Source organism: Anopheles cruzii, chromosome 2 (genome assembly GCF_943734635.1).
Source record: "Anopheles cruzii chromosome 2, idAnoCruzAS_RS32_06, whole genome shotgun sequence".
Taxonomy (NCBI): Eukaryota; Metazoa; Arthropoda; class Insecta; order Diptera; family Culicidae; genus Anopheles; species Anopheles cruzii.
In genome coordinates this window covers 3,804,591-3,830,412 of record NC_069144.1, presented here as the reverse complement: position 1 = coordinate 3,830,412, position 25,822 = coordinate 3,804,591, and the positions used below count along the sequence as shown (strand labels likewise).

The 25,822-nt window shown below is 49.6% G+C and overlaps 1 protein-coding gene across 1 annotated transcript; it reads right to left on the bottom strand.

Moving 5' to 3' along the window:
* Window positions 1-10,422: 10,422 nt before the first annotated feature.
* LOC128275013 (homeobox protein vnd-like) lies at window positions 10,423-23,291 on the bottom strand. Its single transcript, XM_053013384.1, has 4 exons — window positions 23,288-23,291; window positions 19,424-19,763; window positions 14,484-15,196; window positions 10,423-11,258 (listed from the first exon to the last, which is right to left on the bottom strand). Exons 1-4 carry the CDS (start codon window positions 23,289-23,291, stop codon window positions 10,423-10,425), a joined length of 1,893 nt encoding a protein of 630 aa, XP_052869344.1.
* Between the last annotated feature and the right edge of the window lie 2,531 nt (window positions 23,292-25,822).

The window sequence follows — 25,822 nt, the reverse complement described above, 5'->3', positions numbered from 1 at the left end:
CTCTCCAGCTCCGGAAACTTGGACTACACTTTGGGCGTAACTTCCCGTTCGCCAGGCCCTATAACATTCTCCGAAAATAGCCCATTCTCTGAACGGCGTTCGAAAAAGTTACTCCATTTCCGGGTCTCATCACAAGACAATCTTTTTTCGCCCCGGGCTTAATAGGCGATCTCACGTCAAGCGAAACTGACAACACCACCAGAAACGGGAAAGCCTGAAGAAAGCCGGAAGAAATCTAATAAAAATCAGTCTCCGATCGCAACGCATCGCATCAACACGGAATCCTCAGCCGATGATGGCGATGAAGTAAGGTCCGTAACTCCGAGGAACGATGATTTGATGGGCTGGGCTGGTTGGGAGCCTGAAAACTATAACGTATTCCGTCCGCGTTCGCGTCGACCAGGCTGGGGGCTGATCCTGATTGTGTTTTGGTGAAGGTAAAAGGCACGCATCAAAAAGGAACTTAAGACCCAGTGCCTGGTTTGTGAAGCGGAAAAACAAAACTTAATTAAAAGTTATTCAACTAGAAACACGTTATCGAGGGGCTAATCCGAGGTTTGTGGAGATCCATGTTGTCTATATTGGCACAAAATATCATTGAATACTTCATTAGAACATGATTGAAGTTTTGATTTAATTATAGCGAACAAGATTTAGTCCTGTACGATCGTGATAGAAAGCATAATAAATAAAGGATCACGGCCTGTGAAAAAATGGATCTGATTATTAATTCTTTCTGTTTCCGGATTCCAGAGATAAATAATTTATTATTCTTTATTATTCCTGTCCCCATTATGCTGATGCCGCGAACATTCATTGCTCGTTTCCGGTGTCCTTTTCTCCAAGACTAATCCTTACGGATACGACGGCACGCGACTGCGGAATATTGAGGACAACATTACACCAATCAACACGTTGTTCTATTGAAGCCGCGCTACCCTCAACATGAGCCGTTCTAATGGCCTGCGGCTGGTGGTGAAAAATTGGATCGAAATTAAAACTAACTTTCGATATCTATTACGACTACCTCCCGGCGGCGCAGGGGCGTACGGGCGTCGGTGCGGATTTCGTGGGCGTTGTTGTTAGTGGCAACCGTTTGCAACCGCAATCGTGACCAAACCCGGCCGTCGTACTTCCGCCCACCAAACTCGGAATTGTTGTGCGTGGGGGGAAAGCGAATCGGTCCCAGGCCGGCCACCCGGGATGGGAAACATATTGTCCGTATGTGTCTGTGTTTGTTGCTGGTGGAGGGTGTAAATAGGAACCCACAGCCCGCGACACTGCGCACCGCAGCAGTCTTTTCACCCTTCGCAACGAGTCTTTAACGGCCACCCTCGGCGGTTCCCGAACCCGGGAAGCAGCCTCATTGGGATTCCGATTTTATGAGGTGCTATGTTGCTGTTTCACGGCTATTTAGCTGGCGCCGTTGCTGGCGGCACCCGTCCGAAACAAGCGGCTTACATGCGGCTTGTTGTTTTTGGGTTTGGGCACACTGTCAACGGCCACGCGAGTGGGAGGAATAATGTTGGAAGGCGCTTTAATAGGGTCATTAAACGGTGTTATGAATTTTTGATCGACTTCGAAGCGCCGGCGCCGTTCAATCAACTGTTGCATGGGAAGAGTTCGCTGGGAATCCGTTTAAGGCCATTGGTGTAATGTGGACCACAGTCCAGGCCAACGGAAATAAGTCCCACGGAATAAATTAGCATAACTTTATTGCTGAACCGCACGCATTTTAATTAATTTATGCTTCTAAAATTATATAAAAATCTCCCATTTTCCCTGCAACAGATTGTTTATGATCGAATTTGTAAGCGATTGATACATCATTGATTTGAGCACCACCAAACAAAAAAACGGAACATACCAGGTTGAAAATATCTTGTAATTACATTCCGTTAATATCCCGTTCGAGAATGGTAAAAGAAAACAAACTTACGCCACCGAACGGCAAAGTTCCGACGGCAAAGGAAAATGGATACCGAAAAGGATACGGGGAAAAACGTAAATAAACAACTTTCAATTAACTCAACACAATGGAACATCACCATGATGTTGCCACCTTCCGAATAGTTTTTTTCAATTTTCTTCTCGGGGTTGTTGGACACCAAGTTTGTTTTCCCAGTTTGCCCCGAACCAAGGGTAGTAATAGAGAGTGACACACAGAACAAAGTGTGTTGCAGAAGGTTTCAAACAAACAACGTTCCTTCGACCAAGAAGTGATCGACAATTCGGTGACAAGCCATTGCGGGCTTCTTTGGGATTCAAGATGGTGGGATGTACGATTTAATCCGGTGGATTTGTTGAAGGCGTAAAGATGTTTTTTGTAGTTTCATATGTTTTTCAGGCTAAAAAAATATCTTTCCCCATGTGAGAGTTGTGCAATGGCAGAAGAAGATTAGGAAACAGTTTAATATTTACGTCGAACGGACGCCTGTTTCCTTTTCAATTTAATCCTGATGAGTATGAGAATGTTCTGGTGCGTAGAGCTTCTGAATCTCTATGGCTTTTCGAGCACGGAATTCACCTAAAAGTATGCAAAAGGTTGCTTGGTCTCCTGATAGTTCTATCGAATTGTTGTTAATGGCCTTAAACCGAAACATCCTGTTACAACCAACTACAGCAGCAATCATTAAATGTTTGTGTCAATAAACCCGTAATCGGAACAAATCGGAACACTTTTGGATAAAAACAAAACAACGGCTCAAGTATAACATTCCGGCTTCAGATTTCAATCTCGATTGAAACACTCTGTTCCGTGTTATTGATGCCACCAGAGCTCAATCAACCCTAGCGCGCTTCCTTCTTCCCCTTGCCGATCTGATCTTGACCACAAGACCTCCCCTTCGACGTCAGTCAAACTGTCAGCAGCGGGGCAGTCAACCCCCTCCGTCCGTGGGTGGTTTGGATCACGCAATTACAAAGCCATTAAAACCGTACGGCAAACAGATGGACCGGGGGCGATAGAACCCGGCCCCAGTTTCCGGAAAAGTGATGCCTTGCCTTCCACCGGGCGGCCTTAATTTTCACATCCGGAAATGGGACGGCCGACCAACGCTGCTGACACGAATCACAACCACGCCATGGATGGGCCGTGGAGCGATACTTCCGAAGTCAAGTTCGAAAGACGTCCTAACCAAGGGAGCTGAATCGTAGTACACACTGGCCTCGGAGAGCAAATCCTTTGCCTTCCGTAGCCTTGACATTAAATGGTTTGAACGGATGGACATCGGAAGACGAGGAATCAATCTCGTATTCAAATCACTTCCGCACAGTCTTCGCAGGACCTTCGCGTTAAGCGAAAGCCATTCGATAGAAAGTAACTTACGCGGCGTACCGGGTGCCCAACTTTTTCCGGTCTGTCTTCTCCGGTGGCTCCGGTTTCCCCTTACTTTGGATTATCCACCCTAGGGCTACTTTACTCAGGGAGGACATTTAATTTAAATATATTGCACGGCGAGCGCCTCCTCAGTTCGGAAGGCAAAAGGACATTGTAACGGCGGTTGACACGCAGGAAAAAATAGACACACACACAGAACCGTGCCGAGTTGAGAACCATTTATCGCACCCCCCGAAGACGACATCATCCTTGCCCGAAAACGCGGCTTCATTTCGCGTTGCCTGCTGTGATTGGCCGTCCTTGATGGCCGGTGATTATGTGATGCCTCCGAAAGCAACGTCGGGAACGAAAGAGATCCTTTTCGGCGAGCCTTTCGCTGGTGAAAGTGCTCCTAGCGATGGCGCAGTAAGCCAGAAAAGGACACCAGGCTAGTGCTTCGTTTCGCACCTATGCAATCCGTATTCTGGCTGGGGCCACAATTTCGGATTCGGCAGGCGGAATGAATGGATCAAGAACCGGAACCGGATATGAGCCAATCCTAGACCGGGAGCGAAAATAAAGTTATCATCATTATGCCCATCGGGTGGGGGGCAAGCGGGGGAAGCCGGCTTGACAGTGCCGTTCCTTCTTGCGTGGCACGAAAAAGGATGGCCAGGATGGGCTGAACACAAATCCCCTCGAATGGACGTGCAGTACGTGCCCTCGAGTGACGTTTGAGTTTGTCGAAAGCCGTCGGTGCTGAAATGAGGATTCAGATTCTGTTCCGCCACACGTTCGGGTGTGGGTTCCGGATCGCTTCGGATGTCCTGACAGGGCAGATGGCTTTTTAGGTGCGTGTTAACATGATCGAGCGAGAAAGAGAGGTGGAACAGCGCAACGTGTTAACGAACGTGATTAGTGAAATAACTAATGATGAACAATAGATATCAATAGCGAAGCAGGAAGGTGTCAGGATCGCTGGAGGACCGCTCTACTCGATCCTGTCGACGGACGTTGGGTTCAGGCTTTATTTCAACAATAGATAAAAAAAAGTCTCATGAAGCCTTCTTTTGTGTGTGTTTTTTACGTTTGAATATGTTGAAAGCGTGATATTTGTTTAAAAGTTTCATGTAAAATCTAAAGTTTGAACAGTCATGATTTTTTTATGTTGCCTCGTCTAAACTTATTTTATTTCTACCAGTAAAGGTGAAGTCTAGGATCGTCGAACATCATCGTTTACCTTTTTAATTAAATTAAATATTCAAGTTAGTTACTTTAATAATAAATTCAATTCATTGTCAGAGCCAGAGTTGTGAGTTCAAGCATCGAGTTAAAACAAAAAGTATTTTTTTAGAAGAACGGACTGGGCGGTATTTATTAGATTTAGTTTATTTATTTCTCGTGACTGTTCTGGCGAACCAAGTAATTGATGATCTATTAATTTTCCATGAGTTTCTTCGAATAAATAATACATATCAATACACGCTTTTAACGAAAATTAAATCTACACAATTTTATACCTTCAAAGGTCCTAAAACAGCTTTGCACCGTTAACGCTTCACATGCTCTCTTATCCTTCAATGGCATTACGAAGCCACTTCCGATAGAAAGGCCGTCCCGTGAACCGCTGGACACTTCCAATTAGCTATTTGAACGGCCTTAAAACGGAGTAATCCAAACACCGTTTACCTTTACTTCCATTTATCGACACGAGCATTTTAAACAAAAATCGATATTTGCCCTTAAGCAGCCATTGTGGGTGCTTACTGAACCGTAATTGCTTTTTCAGGGTTGGTGCAAAAATATGCAAATTTCATTGATAGGTCCGGATGTCCGGGAGACGCTCGAAGAGCACCGCGATAAGACCCAATGGGCCAAACCAAACTCATTATTTGCTCATCCGAGAACCGCCCGCCGGCTGGCTCGAAACATCAAAGCGGAGAAAGTGAAAAATGTTTCCGCACGCGCTTTGTGACCAACACCAGAAGCTAGCGGATTAAGCTAATTTGATTTTCCTTTCTATGGCCCCAAGGGTACCAAGTCCCGCACTCCCGCACCGAAGGTGAGGAGAACATTTGCTTTTTCGATCTATTGTTGCCAAAATTCAAATTAATTGGAATCCAGCAAAGGAATGCGAGCAGAGTGGCCGACAAAGCGCAGTGATCGTGCTCAAGAGGTGTGCGTTTTGATCACGACTGCAAACGAATGTAGGAAAGCTAAAGGCGGACCTCCGGAGATCACACAAAACTTGATAATAATACAATCCTCGAATGCATCGAATGCGAACATAGCTTATGTTAACTTCATCATCATTATCATTCGAACACTGCTTCTATGTCCTTGTTATGTGCTTCTCACCATCACGGTGTGGCCTCTTGAAAGAAGATGACTGATAGCTTCCGACTCGTTTCGATCGGCCGGAGATCAGATAAACTTTGGCAGCAAACTGTCTTCGACATGCAAACGATGGATTCGATGCGGTAATTTGCGTGAGTTTGGTCGACCGGACACGTGGCCACGTGCCGCGAGGGTGACAGACAGACAGAGTTGATGCACTTCCCGCTACTTCCGCCCGGGAAACACGAGAGCGCACTTTCGCAGGATAATGTGGCCTGTGACTGCAAGCTGATTGTTTTTGGCTTCGTAACGATGACTCCGCGATGATGATGTTCCGCATGTTGATGTTCCGACGGCCTTTTAGGGTCGCCCGTGTGGGGTACATCAAGCCGTGTGGTTATAAACTGAATCTAGCGCGGGTCCAGCGATGTAAATTAGGGCACCGCACCCACCGCGGTGAGGTGTAATCAGGACGCCCTGTCTAATGGGCCACAAATGGAGAGAGCTCACCGGTCGATGACTCAATGGGTAAATTGACTAGAGTTCCGAGAAACTGGACGGCAGCTAATGCTAGAAGAGGTAGTATTTGGCCTCAATTAGGCGGAATTTTATTCTTCAAACGTAGAAACTGACTGGTTGAGTGGTTTGATGCGCAGCAGGACTCGAAATAGGAAAACTCCAGGTGCGTCACGCAGTCCATCGATCCTTTTAGCACGCTGAATAGAGTTGTAATATTCCGAGAATTGGTGTCAGCTGGATTGGTCTGTTTTTAGATAGAGAGAAAGCTCAATATTCATTTTGAAAATTGTGGTCTATATTCTTTTGAAGAATTTTTCAATTGGAAGAATGTTCCAAATATTTTGGGCGCAAGAAGATGCCAGAATGTATGGTACAAGCACTTCATTCTCTTGACAAATATGGTTTCCTGTTGCATTCGTGTTTTTTTTAACATAGTTCCTACTAACCATTTTTTCTTTGGGAAAAATGGCTGAAATGATTTGAAAGGCTTCATAAAATATGTTCCACCCTTGGAAATTTCTCAGCCAACAACTCGCTCCGTGACAGTTCCCGAATTTCATTAACTTCCTTTCCCATGCCCTTTCTGGTAAATTATCTCACTTCCGAGGTGACATCGACGCCGTTCCGACCCCATCAACCCAGATGCTTCGCTGCAGGGTGAACAGCCCAGGACACAGTTTTAATTACAACCACCAACCCCAACAAGGGGAAAACACAAAAATCACAGACCTCCGGAGGATTCGGGGTGTCGGGCATTGGAGCTTCCCCAGAGGCCGGTCGCCTCCACGGGCCTCTATTAGGCTGCAATCTGTTTGCGTCCCGGGTGGCCACGTGCCACGCACCGTCCATTCGCCGGTGCGCGCGTGTGTACAATTGAAAAATCAACTTTAAAACTCAATTACCCATAGTTTATGGCCACCGTTTCGAGGGTGGCCCCTATCTCGGTATCGATACTCACTTTGCTTTTTGCCATTCTTGCCGACAATGCCCGCTTCTGCTTCCGGTGACCGGTGGCCGCTTTCGCTGCCTCCCGGCTCGGGGCAACAGTGCGTGAAGTCGATACGCAAACCGTGGCATAGGGTCTTCGTGACGTGTGCCAGCGAGCCAAAGTTTTATGGCCAAACTTCCGGCCATCCTTCCTGCGTCTCGGAGGCAACTGAGCAGAGAAAACAGAATCGTCCAATCATCGTGATTTTCGGTAATCCTAAGCGCGGTCCTTCTGGTGGCCAGCGGTCAGCATCCGAGACGACATGATAACGGACGATCCTGTGGATGCCCTCTCACTCGATAGACTGGTGTCAATCGTTGAATATGCTCGGCCAGTCGCATAAAAGGACACCAGCATAATGATCCACGTGACACAGCCCGGGAATCCAACCCTTAGGTCCAGCTTGATAGCCGCCTTCACGCTCGGCGGCCCAGATAAGCGCCCTCCAACCCGGCGAAGGCGAAAAATCGCACGCGAAAAAAGGACACCGCACCGCGATGGCGTAGCGATTTGTAAATCTCCCGGATCCCGGACACCGGACACCGGGCCACGGGCGAAGAAGGAAAAACATATTTTCCCGATCATTTTTCATTGTTACTGGCACAGGCGGCGGAAGGGAACAACAAGCGCAGGCGGCGAGCAGAAATAATAGCAATAATAATAGTAATGGCAGCACCAGGTCCCTAATGGAATGGAAGGTCATAAGTCATAAAAACCAACCGAAGCGTAGAGTGTGGAGATAGCACGAGACCGGGCGCGCGCGCTCCGGCACATAACCTGGCACATCTCCGGCCGTGTCTGGCTGCCGTGCCGTGGTGTGGCTTTGTTGTCCGTCCGACGGAAAACCGACGGACCCTCCTCCCGTCACCCACGGCCGGGCGAGACAGGTCCTTTGCGCGGAACCGCGCGAGGGGAGCTCACCCACCCAGCGCATTGTCCTGTAAGCGTAATGTGAATTTATGCTCCAGGCGATGTGATGCCACGCGCGAAATGGTGAGGTCCTGGCCGAAAAGGATGGAAACAAGAGAAAAAAACGAGGACACCCAAGAGCGATAGATTAGCGCTGGCGGTGTCCTTTGTGGGCCGCCGTGGTTCGAGTTTTGGGTGCGGTTGTCCTTTAGTTGTGACGTTGGAGTTCGGCTACCAAACCACCGAAGAGAAAATGCACAAAGGAGGATTACTTCAGGGTTTAGAGTGGCCCAAGTCTGACTCATAAGAATATTAGTCTGACTGGCAGAGAAACAGTTTTCATTATATTCAGATAAAGTGGCCATAGTCCACTGTTTAAAAGTCTAAGAGCTAGAAAATCAATGAAATGCGAAAATTGTCATAATTCTGTCCACTCACCAGGCCAAGATAAGAGGCCTGGATTGGACAAAGAACGGTGACTTGGCACGTCTCGGGTCGAGTTCTACGCTTGACCACCGATATTCACGCAGAGCATTCAGGAAGTCCACTTGCCCTCAATGACCATTACAGTCTACGAAGATTTACGGACGTAGATGACGCTCGCGCTTCGTTCAACAATGCCGCACCACTATTGAACTTATCGATCCGATCTTGTGATCTCCAGAAGAGGTGTTTGGTCACCTTCTAATCACTTTACACAGGGATTTTCACACGAGTACCCTTAGAAGTTTGTTTCGTTCGTCCGTCTTCTCGGTCTTTCCCGTCAGTGACAGATCGATCGTTCGACTTCCGGTCGGCCTTTCGGTACCTGCAGCAGTCCGCCGGAAACTGCACTTCAAAACGGGCTCAAGTGCACCACACGTCAGCGAATAAAGCTAATTTGGGACGCCCTTTGTGCATCGGCTCGAACGGCACACAACAACCTGCCCAACCTGAACGGCCAAATGCGCAAAGTGCACCGTCGTCGGCAGGTCTCTTACGCTGCAACTTACGACACCTTTGTTACACATTACCTGTTCCCCGCTGTGACGCACATTGTCCGTCAGGAGCCTCTTTTTGAAGCCCATCGAATGTCACTTTTGAGGCCACTTTTTCTAGAGAGTTTCTCTTCCCAACGAACTGTTCCGACGCGACTGTGTGTGTCTTCCTTTGGGAACCCGGGACTCCGGGGTCTCTCTGCTCTCTTCGATTCGTCTGTTCTTCTTCCGCTGCCCGGTCCAAAATGACATCCGGTTTATCGACTTTCTGACTTATGGGCTCACCACTGCGTGTACTGAATAGAGAGCGCACCCCGCGGGGCCGGGGTGCGGCCATTGTTGCCGGCCGGAGGACTCCTCAATATCGATGTCCTTCGTCCTGCGTGGGCCAGTGTTCCGCTCCGTTTTCTTCTTCTTCGCTGGTTTCGCTACGGTTGCGATCCTTTCATCGTCGTCCACACCCTGACAGCAACGGTGGTTCCGTTTCCGGGCCGGCCCCGGCTGTCATTGTTGCACACTTTTTCTGCTCTTATTCTTCCACGGAGACAGATTGGGTTGGATGGATGGATTGTGCCTTTTCTCTTTTTATTATTCTCGTGTTTTTTTGTCGGTGGGAGAGCCCCGCAAAAAGGGAACGCTGTCCTGGCGCGACCGGAAGTACTTTGTACAATTACCGCGGGCGGGCGGACGGACGGGTGGGCCACCGATGAAATCCTATTGATTTCCGGCTCAAATTTGAGATCGGCTCCGTGATTCCTGGGGGCTGTGAATTTCTGAAGTTGCGGTGCGCGTAAAAAGACATCAAAAGTTGGAATTGTTCAATTCGGCTCCGACTTAGAAGGCAATCGAAATGGAACATATCGGACACAGGTGCCGGGACGTTTTGAAACAGGATGAAACAAGATCGAAGGACATTCAAAATGTTGTGGAATGGCATAATGCGCGTGTGTCTGTGTTGAGAAAAATTGGTGGATTATTTTATTTTTCGTCTTTTCGTTGAACGATTCAACATAACTTCGTCGTCGGGGATCGGGCACTATTTGTACATTGATTACACTCTCTACCGTGAACGTGTTTTAAATAGACTAAAGACTGTTTTCGCTCGATCAGCTATCCTTATGCGGTAACTCTACATACTTAGGGCTATTCTCAGCGGGTCAGGGTTGTCCGCTTCCGAGATCGATCACGTCCGATACGCCGTCGCATCCTGCGTGACTTAGAACCCATCTTAGAAGTTGTGGAAAATTGCAAAACACTCCTATGACTCTCTGTCTCTCGTTTGAGACCTCATCCTCTCTCTTTCTATGCTTTTCTCCTAGGTCTTATGGTAACGTATATTTACAGTTTGAAGGTTGCCTTTGCTCGACACGACTTTAGGACCACCACCGACCGGCAGCTGCGGCCGCGTGATGCAGGAGACTCGCGTGCTGAAACCCGGGTGGCAGTTGCAGGTGGGCCGCCGAAGGAACGGCGGTCAGTAGGTCGTGCGGTTGCTTGCCACCTCCCCCGAGACACGGCTTACCGTCCCGCACGAGCACCGGCACGGCGACCCGCCTCGGCGACGGAAGCCCACCGGCACCGCCAACCCCGCCACCTCCGTGACCACCGTGATCGAGCGCTCCCTTCTCGTGGGCGGCCCGTTTCGTCTTGTAGCGATGGTTCTGGAACCAGATCTTCACCTGCGTCGGCGTGAGCCGTATCAGCGACGCCAAATGTTCCCGCTCCGGGGCCGACAGGTAGCGCTGCTGCCGGAACCGACGCTCCAGCTCGTACGTTTGGGCTTTCGAGAACAGTACGCGCCGTTTGCGCTTCTTGTGACCGCCGCCGAGGGCGCCCGACGGATGATGACCCCGCTCGCCGCTTCCCGGATCGTCCGTATCTTCGATCATGTCGATCATGTCGTCATCACAGCCCTCCTCGATATCGACATCGTCCGAGTTTTCCGTGTGCGCATCGCCGTGGTGGTGGTGGTGCTGTGCATCGTCCAGACCCCGCTCCGAGTCCGAAGGGCTGGGCGTGCGCATTCCGGAACCGGCGCGCACCGGAACCAGATGCGACGCGATCGATCCGTTTCCCGTGCTTCCGCCGGTGGTCCCGACCGAGAGGCCCCCGCTGCCAAGGTACGAGCGTTCCGAGTGCACCGGTGAGGTACTGTCCGCAGGACTGACCTGCTGCGCGAACAACCGCTGGGCCTGTTGCTGATGGCATGCTGGATGGAGGAGAGACAAAAAGGAAACGCTCATTAGTGTCGTGGGCCGTGATGTTACTTCCTTCCGGTTCCCGCTATTTGACCCTATCGGCCCACGCAGTCGGCTGCCTGGCGGTCACCTATTGTAATGCACATTTATTCTCCGAAGCTGTCGTGCTGTGCGCCTGCAAGGTGTGCAACGCGCACAGCACGACACCGACGGCGATCCGATGACCTCGAGCGTGGTTGAAGTGAGTGAAACTAGGAACGGAAAGGGGGAAACAGATACTCGCCCGGCCAGGACCCCGATCCGGAAATGGGAAAACTTCCTGAGCGAGGTCGATAATTTATGATGGCACTTCCCCCGTTCCGTTTTAGGTTGCTTTTGCCCACACGTCCCTTGATCCGTTGTTTCGATGATAGGATTTTTATTCAAACACCCGGACCAAGCTTCACCAAGGAGGAAGGTAAGCTCGCGCGCGTTACCACCAAAAGTAACCTCGCCGGCGGTTGTTCCGGTGAGGTTGATAAATGACGTTCGAGTCGATTATTAATGTACCGCGAGCCCTCCCGGGATGGGGATGTTTGAAAAGCTTCTTTTCACTTTCATCCTTCACTCCTCCGTTTGCGTCCTTCGCTGTGTGGCTGTAGGCACCATCCACAACTCTTTTCTTTTCTGCCACTTTGTGCGGATTAAATCGAAAGTATCCTTGTGTGACCCAAAAGAAGACAAAAAAAACGAATTGATTGCTTCCGGAAGCACTTTCTCATCGCGCCCTCACTCTCTCTCTCCCAGTGCTAGTGTTGTCCTTTTCGGGTACGAGTCGGTCTTTTTCGCGAGTGTGCGCGAGAAACCTGGAGGGTAGTCCTTGCGAACGACAATGTGTGTTGTTTGTTGCTAATGCTGATGGTGTTTGCTGAGGACCTTTTTGGTTCTGTGTGGCCGTACAAAGCAAACCACGCGCAAATCACGCCTCCTTTTCTGCTCCGCCCTGCCGGCTGAGAGGATACGTGAGAACCCTCGTGTCTTTTTTTTGAATCGAATGAGTGCCCCTGAAGCAGAAAAGAGCACTCAGGACGATCATGACGTGTTGCACTGTACTCTAGCAGTTTCGAGCAGTTTCGCGACGGTTAAAGTAAAGTATTTCAATGTTTTGCTTAAAGCACACACAATGTTTAATATTTTTATAACACATTTTAGTTGATGAACTTTTTATCAAAACGAACTAAAAGCAAACATGAAAAGTATCAAACCGTTCATTATTCATTTATGTTTACTGTTCTAAGCGAAACTCGAAAATAAGATAGCGAAACTCGAAAATTAGAATTCATAGACTTTTAATATTAAAAAATGAACCTAACACGTAAAAAACCAATCTAACTGTTTCGTTTCATCAAGTTCGATAGTAACATCATCCCTTGTCCGGACAACATTGTAATTAAAATAGTCGTCCTGTTTCACATCAAAATGGCGCTTGTGCTCAAACCCGAAGAGGTAAACCGTTGAGTTTTAGTTCCCCCGTTCCCCGTACCACACGTACTCACCCAACCCGATCATCCGTTTTTCCCGCCGATCCCTAAACAAACAACCTCTTGCCGAGTGTACTTGTGTCGCGTACACTTCGGCGAAGAGAGAGTCCCGAAAAAAAACTCAAATAAATGTATTCCTAAACCCCCTCTTGCTGTTGGGCTCTTGAGGCCAAACAGCAACATTAGCGACAAACAAATGAAGAGCAACTGTGCTGTGCTTCAGCCCCGGGTCTGTCGTTAGACGAGTCTCGATGGCGGTGCGGCTGCCAACATCAACGCTCGGAAGCATATCGAATCTCGTCTCGATATTTTTATCCTTCCGCTTTTTATCTGCCTATAAATCCGCTCATGGAAAGGCAGTTGGAGCGTGGTGGGATTGAGCTGAAGACAGAGAGAGAGAGGGTCGTATCGGGGTGCGTATTTTCCTGGCACGGCCTGGCAGAGGCTAAAACGTTATGTTAACACCGTGGCTTTGGTCGAACGCCGGCGATGTATTATTTTGAAGCCTTTTTGCTTCCCCCGGGGGCGAAAGGCGTTGCAGCTGGCAGGCCCGGCGAATAATGGCCGAACCTCCGAAGGCACCTCAATTCAACTGTCATTTCGAACACATATTCAAACCCACGGGGGTCTGTGCACAAAATGCCCTCCCGAAAGAAGAGGGCCATTGAAAGCAGGAGCACGGTCTACCTGGTGTGTTTCGATGCGCTTGACAGTTCCGGTTTGCCGATTGGATAAAGGACTCGACACCTCCCCGAGACCAGACCCCGAAGGGCCGTTTCTAGTCAATCTGCAATCCATTAGCCCATATTCGGGGCCCTCGCACTTTCCCGCTCTGTTATGTAACGGAGAACTTACTGCCAGGCAGGATATGTATCTGCTGGCTTCGTGGGTTTCGTAGCGAACAGGGCACAGGATCGATGGCCAGAGTATCACGGCAACCGTGGTGCGGTCCCATTGTTGATGATTGATTTCTAATTGGTATTTTGTGAGCATCCACACAGATGCCGCCGCCGCCTCTGGGGTCTTCCGGGGTCGTTCGGTGTCCGGAAGTTGTAAATCTTCCCGTCCCGAAAGGATATCGATTACGAATCGATTGTGGCGTGTCATAACCGTTGTGGCGTGTGGCGTGCTACGGCTAATTGTTCGAGGGCTGTGGTCACTTTTGGCCACTGTTATGGCCTCCCGATGTCGCCGTGTCCTCAGCAAGTCCAGCTGGTCCTGGCACGAACAGCTGGACTTGGCACGATTGTTAAAAAGGCATGTTGTGTCAGTGGCCAAAGCACGGGCTTCTCTGAGCAATGGCCGGACCAATGGCCCAAGAATGGAAGTCCACACCAATTAGGAACACGGCGGCACTCTTGACGGATAATCCACTCTGTCGCAGCGCTATATACTGGAATATTAACTGCATGTCGTAGGTCCTTCTCCGCGGTTCGGAAGTTCGTTGCAGTTCCCCTAGTTCCTTCTCCCGTTCGACCATCAAACTAAATCCCGTACCGTATCCCGTCGAAATTGATTTGAAACGAACTATTTGGACAGAGGGAGCTGGGAGCGATTGTACAAATCCCATGTTTTGTACCCGGAGGGTGATCAAACTCTCTCTCTCCTTCTTGGCAGTTAATCTGATGTGCCACACGGCATAGGAGTAATTGCGCCCACCAAAACATCGTTCCGATCGCCTCGATTTGTAACGAAAACAGGCTTCGCTCCACTTACCATTGAGTGTATTGCAGCCATCGTACGGCCAGGATCGTCCAAACAGCGCAGGATGTGGATGGTGCCCGTGGTGGTGGTGGTTCGGAGGTGTCGTTAGGTGATGCTGATGATGCAGATGTGCCTGATGATGGGCGTGATTCGCGGGGTGCGGATGGTGGTGATGGAGGTGATGCGCCGCAGGATGCAGAGGGTACCCGAAGCGGGCGTGCAAATCTTCGGCCAGTGTCGAAGGCCTCAATCCTAGCGACGGTTTGCTACCTTCGTCCCCACTATCGTACCGACTGCCGGCGGGGGTCGTTCGTCCGTCCGTCCGTCCTCGTCCCGTCGGCGTTTCCCGTCGGCGGCCAGTCTCCGGTCGGCTACTACTGTCGTCGTCACTGTTGGCCGCACTGTTCCCACTGCCACTACCGTGCAGGTCCGGATTGCTACTGGTGTCCTCCGGATGCGCCGCTATCAGCGATCGGCGCGAGCCAGAATTATTGGCACCCTGCGAAGCCTCGTTGGCACTCGGCGAATCGTCCCCATCTTCGTCGTCTCCGTCTTCCTCACCGTCCCGTAACCGATGGATCGCCGGATCGTCCAGCGAGCCGGAGTTTTTCCGCTTCTTCACGTGCTTCTTGTCGTTGTCGAGCTCCAGCAGATTGCAGATCCGAAAGCCGGCCCCAGCGCTGGTCGTGCGCTGTGACTGTGGTAGCTTCATACTGTCCAGGAATCTGCATGGAAAACACACACACAAGGGCGGGTTTATTAATAGGGTTAGCATTTTATTTGGTAAACTTCTTAATGAAACGTAAATTGAAAAATCGAACCCAAACCCTCGGGTCCAGAACACGCGCCGAACCCGGGAAAGGATTAAATGGTGGCCGCCATGGTTGCATTTAATCCCCCACGGCGGGTATCGGGGGCATCGTTTTCACCTTTTAATTTCCCCCGGTTTCGATCGTTCGATTACTGTCAATCATGTTCGCCATTGGCACGGACCCGGGCGTCCTTTCCGCCCAGGGCATTTTTAATCTGGTCGAATTTATTGGAGGCCGCACATCGGGCCCACACGCCCCCGAGGGCTTCCGCGAGGAACGGAAGTCGCCTGTCCGCCCTCCGGGTCGGGTCAGCACGCCATAACGCCTCAACTGCATCCAGGGCACGGAATTAAGATTTATTAAAACCCTTTGTTAAAACTCGATGTCATCCCGGGAGCCGGGATTTCTCTTTTTCGTTCGTTTTTTTTTCTCCACTCCGGGAGCATCCTGGTGTGGACAACATAATCTCTCTCGGTGGCCCAATCACTGGCCCGGTATCCTGCTTTATTGGGTCCCAACACCCTGACCCAAACCGAGGCGCGATGAAAATAAAATCTAAATCAAAGGATGCTGCGCAAACGACCGACGGCAAGATGGCTGTCGACGGGTGATGGCCTATAAAAGGCAGTGAAAACGAATTATGTAACGTGCGCAGCCCATTCTCGTCGAAAAGAAAAGCAGAACCGGCGCACAGCATTAAGACCCCTCCCGGCGGACCGGTGGGCGTAATTCGTGTTCCCTTTTTCCCTTTCGGTCTGCTCTGCGGTAAGCGGTTCACCACCATCACCTCCGACCAGTAGCTTGATTGGATTTTAATTTAAGCGTTTTTGATGGATGACAAAGGACGCCATGACAGGGCGCGCTTTGTGTGAGCCTCCCGGAGCCGGGCGAAAGGAGGCGATCATTTTTAATTTGGTTCACCACCATGATTGATCGCAGCGATTTTAAATTTAATAAAAAGTGGGACAATCGAGCAAACTGTGATGGCGCAATTAGGTCCTTTTTTGTTGGGGTCGTTCCGGGAGGTAAAGCTCGGCCGCAGCTTTATTCGGGCAACAATAAAGGCGCTCGGTTCGTAAACAAGGCAACAAGGGCTGATTGATGAGCAAATAAATCTAGAATCAGCTCCGAGGCCGGGTCTGCCAGGGTAGTACCTGGCAGCGGGCTCAAGTAGTGCAGCTCACGGGGGCAAGGATTTTTAAAGGACTTCAGGAAAAACCACCAACTCGCTAGACCAATCCTGGAGAGCGAACTGTGTGCAAATCGCCATGCAAGCGTCCTCGGACAGCGTTTGCCAGACGGATCTCCAACGGACCAACCTGCTTGGCCGGCCCACCGTTTCCTTAAACCCACAGTGCCACCAGGCAGAGGCCGGCCGCGCAGAAGAGGCTCTCGTGAGCCCTCAGTCAAGAAGGGCGGTGCGGCGGTGATGCTGCCACTACCCGCGGATTTCGGCGCGCCGTGTCCTTTAAGTGCGTCCATTCAATTGCCACCGCCGCCGAAGGCGCTCTCATCTCTAGTGGGTAGCAGCGTGCGCGCTGTGGCTTTGGCCTGCCGGTGGGTTATTCCGGGATATCCGGAGTTCCCACCGGCCGGCAGGTAGGCTGTCAGCCCCGAGAGGGGTTTTCCGAGCAGCACGCAGGGCCAGAAAGCTGATGCTTCCAGCATCCTGCACTCGATCCGTCACTCCGTTTCTGACTTATTCTGAAGAGAACACAAAAATTATGGAAATCGTTGCCTTAAGAGTGTGTTAGTGTCAGAGAGGTGAACAGAGAGACGAAGGACCTTCTGTGAAGTCGTCCCTGGGCATCATCGCCAGAACGAGGAACGTGATGCAAAACAATAGACCCAATATAAGAACGACGGCGACGGCGATTGAAAGTGTCGGAATTTCCGATAGTAAAACGGGGTCCTACTCGCAATCTCTTTCTAGCAGCTTTCTGCTACTACCCCGTACGGCCACCGACATACCGTCCTAGTCTCCTGCGAGCCGTTGATCTTGAACACTGCTTCGTGGTGCTCTCTCTCGCTCTCTCTGTCTAACTCCTAATTTGCATTTATAATGATTATGGATGCCGATATGGTTGGATGCTCGAACGAACACTTGCGAGCCCGTCAACAGGTGGGTCAACCGATGGCCAAGTGCGTTTCAAACACATCCAGCTTCGAAGCGATCGTTGTCGACTGTTCAAACTGTTCCGAGAGCACTTTCAGCGGTGCTGGTCGGGAAATTCCGGAATTTTCGTACTTCTTTTCGTTCGTTTTTTTGGTTTTTGAAACCCATTAGGATTTACAATCGCGTCAGTGGTGGTGCTGGTGGTCCCTTTGGCTTCCAGTGAGACCACCGTGAGGATGCAAAACAACAGCCGCATGATTCCGGCCACGGATAAGGTGTCTTAAATAACGCCAAAAACAACAGTATCGAGCGGCTAACGAAGCAAAATATTATTATTTCACTCGTCACTGATCTCATAACCTCTGGGCTGGCTTTGAGCTGGCCTGTGGCGGCTGTAAGCTGGGTGATCCTTGGGCTCGGGCAGAGTCAGGGTCGTCGTTCGGTCGTCGGTTTGAAACTGAGCCTGTCTAGCCCAACCATGACCACAGAAGGTGGAGAAAGTGTCAACCTCGAACCGTCGAAAAATGGACAAGCGTGAAAATCACTTCCAAAGCTGATTATGCTAATGTACACAACATGCAGCCCGCCCCGTTTGGGTATCGCCGTCTTCAGGGTCATGGTTTCTCCTTAACTCAAAAGAAAGAGCTAAAATAATCTGGAATATCATCCTTATATCAGATGTATGAAACTTATTTTACAGTAAATAGTGTAACGACTATATGATGCATATATTTTTCAACAAACTCCAGATGGCTCCAGGGCTAAAGAAGGATGTTTAATCGGAATTTATTACCCCAATTTGTTGCCGTCAAACGTAACACAAAGAGTGCCAAATATCAAAGATGATCACACTTTATTTAGATTTTTTAAGTTCATCGGGACCTCAAAAAAACAGATTGACAAAATACAACAATGACGGCCAACTGCAGACCACCTGGGCCACCTAGTGCAAGCGATCCGCATCCGACACCAAAGTGGCCAACGCACAATGGACAGCGGGCGCACCAATTCCGGAAGCCATCACACCGGAATTGGCGGGTGCAGTAAATAATGGGATTATTTCAACGCCATCCCGGGCGAGGTACAAACGGGGCACACAGGCGAGGAGTGTGTTTTCTCAAAAAATAGAAGCAAAAAAACAAACTCATAACCGGTAAGCGATACACCGATAAAAAAATAAATAATACAAATCGAGAGCAATAGTCGTCCCGGAGTCAAACGGGCCGGAATAGCCGGAAGAATGCCTTCCCCTTAATTCCCCATTAACGATATTTACGATACTTCCGGTCATGCTGCGCTTGAAAGCCGAAAGCCTGAGGCGCGCAGGCTCCGTGAATGATGTTATTGAGTTTCCTGTTACGCGGCCACCTTCAGCGGTGTGGCCGCAGTAAATCCGGTGGTCCGGTGATGGCTATCGATCAACCGAAGATCTAATCGGTATGGGCAGATGGTGAAGGTGTGAATGTGCGAAGAATGGCGCAGTTTCGAATTGCCTTTTATCAACTTTTATTAGCGCATCAAAAACTCCATGATCAATTTATGACCAATTTTGTAATTCTGCATCGAAAGATTCTTCCTTTTCATTACAAACTTTGTCAATACGATCTAACTCTAACGATCAGATTAGATAAAAATGTACTTCGTATCATACGATCTCGTAAGATCGTATGACCATAAGGCATCAGCTTAAGAATTTGACCAATTTTAGTAACATAAATTGGTGAGGACGGCAGCTACTTTGCGTATAGGATCTACACAAATAAAAATAGTGCACGATCTGAGAAAAACATGTTATGCACATTTTATGATTTGTAAAATGCTTCAAGCTGATCTTATAGCTTATAGCTTATGAAACAGCTCAAATCATATAGTATTTAACATACTGGTATGGAAAACATTGTAAGTACTGCTGACAGACTAAGTCATGACAGACCGCCTTTTATATGATCAATTGCTGTGTAACTGATCGTAGTTTATGATATAATTCGGAAATGGTATAAGACAAATGCAAATTAATCGCTTACCCGGGCAAGGAGCGCAGTGCCGCGACGGGATAGAATGCGGCGGGCAGAAGGGCCGTGTTCCAGGGCGGGAAGAGCAACGGGGACCAGGTTAGGACGGGGGCCGTCGCCGGACTGGCCATGATGGAGGGCCCGTCCGGGAGCACGGTCTGGCCGGGGCTGGAAGCCGCTTCACTTGGACTGCCCGGCGGCGGCCCGGGCGTTACGACGTTGGCCGACGTCGTGCCGGGTGTGCGCGGTGTCGTGTGCGATGGGTGAACCGTTGCCGGTGTCCTGGAACGACCACTAGCACCGGTGGCCGTGGCAGCACCAGCCGCTGCCGGTTCGTTCGTTTCGGTGGCCACTGTGAAACGTTTTACGGAACACTTTGTAACTTTTAAAGTCGTGCGTCGGATGGCCCGAATTCTTGGTGAAATCACTAAACACCTTTGCAATAGTTTAACAACCGCACAACAAGCCTTCACAAACACTACGGGTCATTAGCGGGGAGCAGTTCCGGAGACCGCGTTGCAATCGCGTCGATATCGCCACTTTAATCAGAAAATCGATCAAAACGTAAGGGTCGCTTTTGGGGGCAGGCGGTCTAGCGATTGGTAGGGGACGGCCAGCTCAGGATTCGATCCGATCGGCGCTTCCGTTTCGTCCAAACACCAAAATGGGAACACTTCGTAACGCTCCGTCGGGCCAGCTCGGGTTGATGGCCAGTGCTTGACTGTAACTAAATTATGTTTTCACTTGAGAGGTAAGTGGACCACTCGTTGTTGCAGCACACACTCGAAGCGGCACCGGAGATTCGAGCACCGGACACAAACGCGGTCCCATTCGCTCGCTCGGCCGCCAGGTCCCTTCCTACTCACACGCACACACCAAACCAAACCGTCGTATCCTTTGTGCATTATTTATCTTTTTTGTTCTTCCCTCGCCGATGTCGGGTCCGTCCGCGTGAAGGGTCCTCCTTCTCGAGAAGGGCGCGCTAGTTGTGTGCGTGCCGTCTCTACCACCGTACCGGACGTCGGGCATTATCCTGCCGCACTCGACAGGATAATGCCAGGGACAGACAGAGAGCGAAAGCGAGAGCATCGCAGCGCTGAGAGGCACTCATCGCCATCAAGGGGCTCGCAGGACGATCGTGCGCAGGATACTGGCCAACCCCGGCCCGGGTTCGGGGTGAGAGCGAAAATCCGGATGCGGTGAAAATCCAGCTTTCGAGTGCTCGTGCTCGAGTGCTCGAATCGTGCCAATCGGAAACGGGCTCGCGATGGGCGTGGCCTAACGCGTGCATCGGCGCCGTAGCCATTTTCGTGACCATTTCGTGAGTGACCATTTTCTATCGCTCTCTCTTTCCCTCTCTCTCTCTATCGCGCGGCACGCTCTTTCTGTCGACAACCGAAACTTCGTCGAAAGTCGTAAACCGTGGAGAAGCCTCTTCGGAGAAGGATCATCATCGACGAGGTTCCGGTGTGGATCCCTCCTCGCGCCAAGGACCCCGAAGCGTGCGGGCACTCGAATGAAGAGAGCGACGAAAAAAGCGACGAAAGGCATGCCACCAGGCGGGATAGGGTTCGCGTGTGGTGTTCCTGTGCACTTTCTATTGCTTCACTCCCACAGACGCGCATGGGTTTGGCCCCCGAAACGGGTGCGCCGATTTCGTCCCTTCACAATTCCCATGCCTCTAGTCACTGATTTATAAAATGTCCTTTTTTGTGCTTTCGTTGACTTCGGTCCAATGTTTATGGCCCCCGGTTTTTTTCTGTTCACTTGCTTGTATTCACACACACACACACACTCACAACAATGTAGCCTTAAGCGATATCCTTTCGAAACTACTCCATCCCAAGGAGGCCAGGGTGGGGCTGACTAGGGAGACTCCTTAGGGGCTTTGATATTGTGCTGACGTTGGCAAGAAAATCACTTTCGTGGAACTCAATTATATGTTTATAGGAAGGGAGCTAATGTGGCGTTCGGTGGCTCGGACAACGGATACTCCACGTTCTTGACAATCTGTACAATATCGTTTTCCATCCGATTAGTTATAGACGCAAGCATTTTTGTGTATTGCTTTTTATTAAAAATCAAATCAGTTCTTCAATAACTACTAACCCTACAACTTCAAGTCTTAAAGGACTCTCGAACGAATTGCAGACCAACAGAACAATGGCAAGGAAAGAAGAATTAATGAGCACCGGGACCCCATTACCGACGGGGTCCCATAATGACAACAATGATATCGAAATGATGCCGAAACGCCATCGGTCGAATCTTTGTCCCACTGTGTCACTCCTGCGCCCACTTTATGGGCCACCCGACCCATCGATCGATGGCTTGGGGCCGTAAAACGACAATGAAAGGTTGTTAAAGTTAATGAAGGATCCATTTTGCTCGCCTTGCCATCGACAGCACAACCGCCCGAACGGACCGCCAGGACCGAAGACCGAAGGACACTCTGACTAATGGTGCAAATGTAGTGTGTGCCCTTTACCGGTGGCTTCGGTTACGTCCAGTCGGCGGCATTATAGTGATTGTGCTCTACAGATTAATGTATGCCGATAACATTGACCGTTCTGGTTGCGTGACCTTTTGGTATGTAAATACCGAGCATTTACATTCGCCAGGATGGTGGCCCATATTTGGAAACGGATCGGGACATTTATTGGCGGCGGGTGCTCCATTCTTTTGTGGTTCTCGTAATTTATACCACAAAAAAGCAAACCAAAAGTGTTGCAGTAACTAAACTTGTAAAAAATACACTGCAGTCAGCAGACAACAATCATAAGCAACTTCAGACCCTCCACATCAGTAGCGACTCAAATTGCTATGCTATTCCTGCAATAAGATGCTAATATAACAACGTGAACTGAAGCTAAATACACTGAAAATATGTAATGAACCCTAGCACAATGACCAAAACAATGTCAATTGATAAAAAATAAAAACGTAAGACGAACAACCTGAATGTTGAGAAAAACAGGAGTTTCCTAACGGTTACGGCCAAGAAAACAGCTGTACCGCCTTTCTGGAAGATTAACGACATTTGGTATACATTTTCCACTCGCAAAACATGATCCTTTTGAGGTTTTTATATCCATTTCATTCACTATCTGACTTCTGGGTCTGATATTACGAAATATTCGCCTGTGTACTTAGCAGCTCATCCGCACCGGGAGCATTGTTTTCTATTATTTATAGCCATCTCGCACGCCCATTTCGTTGGGAGATTCGTTATGTGTCGTTGATATGAAAACCCCGTCTTCATAGAGTGTCCTTTTACTGGATGTGGGCTCACTCTGGGAAGCATACCTATTTAAGAAACATCCCTATATGTTAAACATAAAGCTCAGCGTTGGAGGGTTTTTAGTCTTCTCCGTCGCATATGTGTGTAGGGCCGGTGGCAGATGATACCTTCTGAATACACGTTAGTCAATTTGTCAAACCACACCGATATGCTGATCGGAGCGAAAGGCGTCTTTTTCGCTTCATCTACGGGGACATCCTATGGACAAAACTCTACGCAAGCGCTCCTCGCAAGTCCGGCCGGCAAGAAGGTGATCTCCTCCTCCGGTCGGTGTAATTGATTGCCGCGGTGATCAGGCAATTTTACGCCCTAAACACCCTTAACTGTACTCTATCACGCCGAAGCGGCACCGGGCAACGCCTCTAAGGTCAATCCGAGGCTCTTTATCTTGTCATCTTGCGTTCCGCACTCCGTGAGGAGCCCCTTGAGACCCGCCGCTGGAGAAGAACTTTCCTCGGCCGACCCTGGGCGATGACTTCAAAAGATCAAAGCCTCAAGACTTCGGTTCTCCATGCGGCAATAAAGCGTATTGCACGGGCCGGCCTCTAATCGGACTTCCGGACTCCGGGTCTTACCCATTGCGTTATGAGGCAGCAATAGAAAGGCCCTTTGTCACATCAATTACACATCAGATGTGCGGTCCTTTGCGATGCGCGGGGCAGGCCAGAATGCTGTCCATTTGGACCATTGACGGGCACGTCACGCTTACTCCACTCCTTCGCCGAGCTCTCTACCCAGTCTGCCCATGTGGCATGAAGATTGCCCCTATTGTTCATTGATGCTTCCTCGACGGGGCCCGATGCTTGTCCGACCCGTCCCATCCCTCCTTCCGGACACCTTTCGAAGAGCGGGCCTTATGACCACAGCCACAACACGAAAAACAGGATGACCGGAACCCCGGACGTTCGGCTCCGGGTTTTACGACCCTCGAAACGGAAGACAGAAAGTTCCGAGTTCCGATCGCACGCTGGCCATAATGGGACAAAACGATGGGCATAAAAAGGGATCGGGAAACGACCACAATGGACATCCGAGGTGCATCCTTCGCCTCTTTGCGGGGCGGTTTTTTTTCGATTCAAGTCTCATCCTCTCGCCATTGCGTTACGTTGCGATCGATCGATCGGTGGATGGTTTCAACTTTGGCCAGGGTAAGAAATTTGAAAGCCATTCCATTCCGCCGGAAGGAACGCCACATTAGAGGCGCAATTGGATTAAAGCGTGGTGAAAGAAGCCTAGAATTAAACAAATGCCCAGAAGAAAGAGAGAGCGGAACTCGTTCCAAAAGGACCCGGGCGCGACATTCTGAAGCGCGATGAGAAGGAAATGATCATTTATCGTACCATTTATCGGATGTGGGACAGTTTTTTTCTAATGTAAAAAAACCAGAACCGACCAAAGAGAGATCGCCCGATCGGAAGGCATTGAAAGTGACCGACATTGACTTAGAAAATGTTTTTTAAAATAAAAGCCCATCTTTCACACTTTCTTCGGCAATAGTAAAGGGCGTTGTTGGCAAACAGACGGTGGCGGATACAAAAGAGTGTTGCCATGTTGGATCACACTGGATTGCGATTCATCAACTTTATGTTTTCATAGAAACATGATCGTGCGATGAAGATTACTTATTTTGTTGGAAAAAAAAGGAATGTCAGCTGCGAATACATCATTGTTTAGGAGATAATGTAGTAATTTCCAAACCCCTGAAATCACACGAAAAGGTATTTTGTTTAAAAGGTTGTCTTGTGCGAATTGTTTAACTTCACTTCGATCAGCGATCGGAATTTCCACGCATGATCCCCGGATCGGACGGTCCCGGATAGCAGTCTCGCTGCTGCTGCAAAACTTTCCCACTAATCTCTGGACGGACTTTGGTTCTGATGATTCTGGATTTGGACGAACGCCACAACGCTCCCACGACCATCGCGATAACACCTTCTACCCTCTTGGCAAATAAAGGGGTTCAACGACGGACCCCCGTACGAAGCGACCAAGAACGAACCAAAAGTCCGTTAATGAGCAAGCGTAAACAAAGCATAAACTTCTTAGCGTCCGCAAAAGTGCTCGGTGGAGGGCGAAACAGACCAAAGATTCCGATGTAGAGCCACCGGAGACCGGAGACTACCTGTGATCCCTGTGCGACCCTTGCATGCCGAACTGTCTGGACGGGCCAGACAGCTTGTCGCCTTCCGTCAGGCCGATCTCGATTGCACGAGGAGTGAGTCTGTCGAGATCGTTTACAGCTGTCCGTCCGTGAAGCTTCGATGCCAAAGCCGATCGGAAGGTGATCCGAGGGCGTGCAAAGTATTTGTTTTAGTTCCATAAGTATCCTTCCAGACTCTTAGACAGGTTTCTCCTCTTTCTCTTTGTCTCTGTCTGGTTGGCGACAGAATGACGGGAATTCCGGCAAATCTAGCCGGTTCTCCGCCGTCATCTGGCACAGCCGAATCGAGTAGAACAAAATAACCACCAGCGTGCCCCTTTCGGTGGCGAAAACCCCCTACGCACGCCGCTTGGAAAGAACGAACGGATCAGTGGATTGGAACACGAATAAATTAGCCAAATCAAACGGGGAGTGTTGGTGATAAATTATACCGAGGACCGCAGGGCAACCAGACGAAACGAAAACGCAGAGAAAATCCTTCAGGTCCAGTTCAGACAACCCTTTACTGGAGCTCTCCGGGCTCTTGACCCGTATCTACGCCAGATTGTCTGCGCTTGCCGGGATTCAATTTCGTAGAGTGCGCGCCCTACCACGTGGCCACGGTTCGTTGGTTTCGATGGGCGGTCACACTACATTAACCGTTTCGGGCTTTGTTTTTCTGGTGATTTTTCATTTTCTTCTTCCGCAAAAAAAAACACTCACTGCTTGGGATGTTTGTTTTTTCGAACCATAACGATTAGCTTACATTCTGTTACATAGTTTTGTAGATGGTCGGATTCTTCCGTTGCTTCATTCAAGCATCCTCGAAGCAGGGGAGAGCAGTCGAAGGGCTTTATCAGCGGCAATATTATAATTTGTAGTTGAATTGAAACGGATTATACAAAAACTAAATTATATCAGTTTTGTTATAATTTCGTAAACAATAGCACTTCGTTCAAATACTGGAATT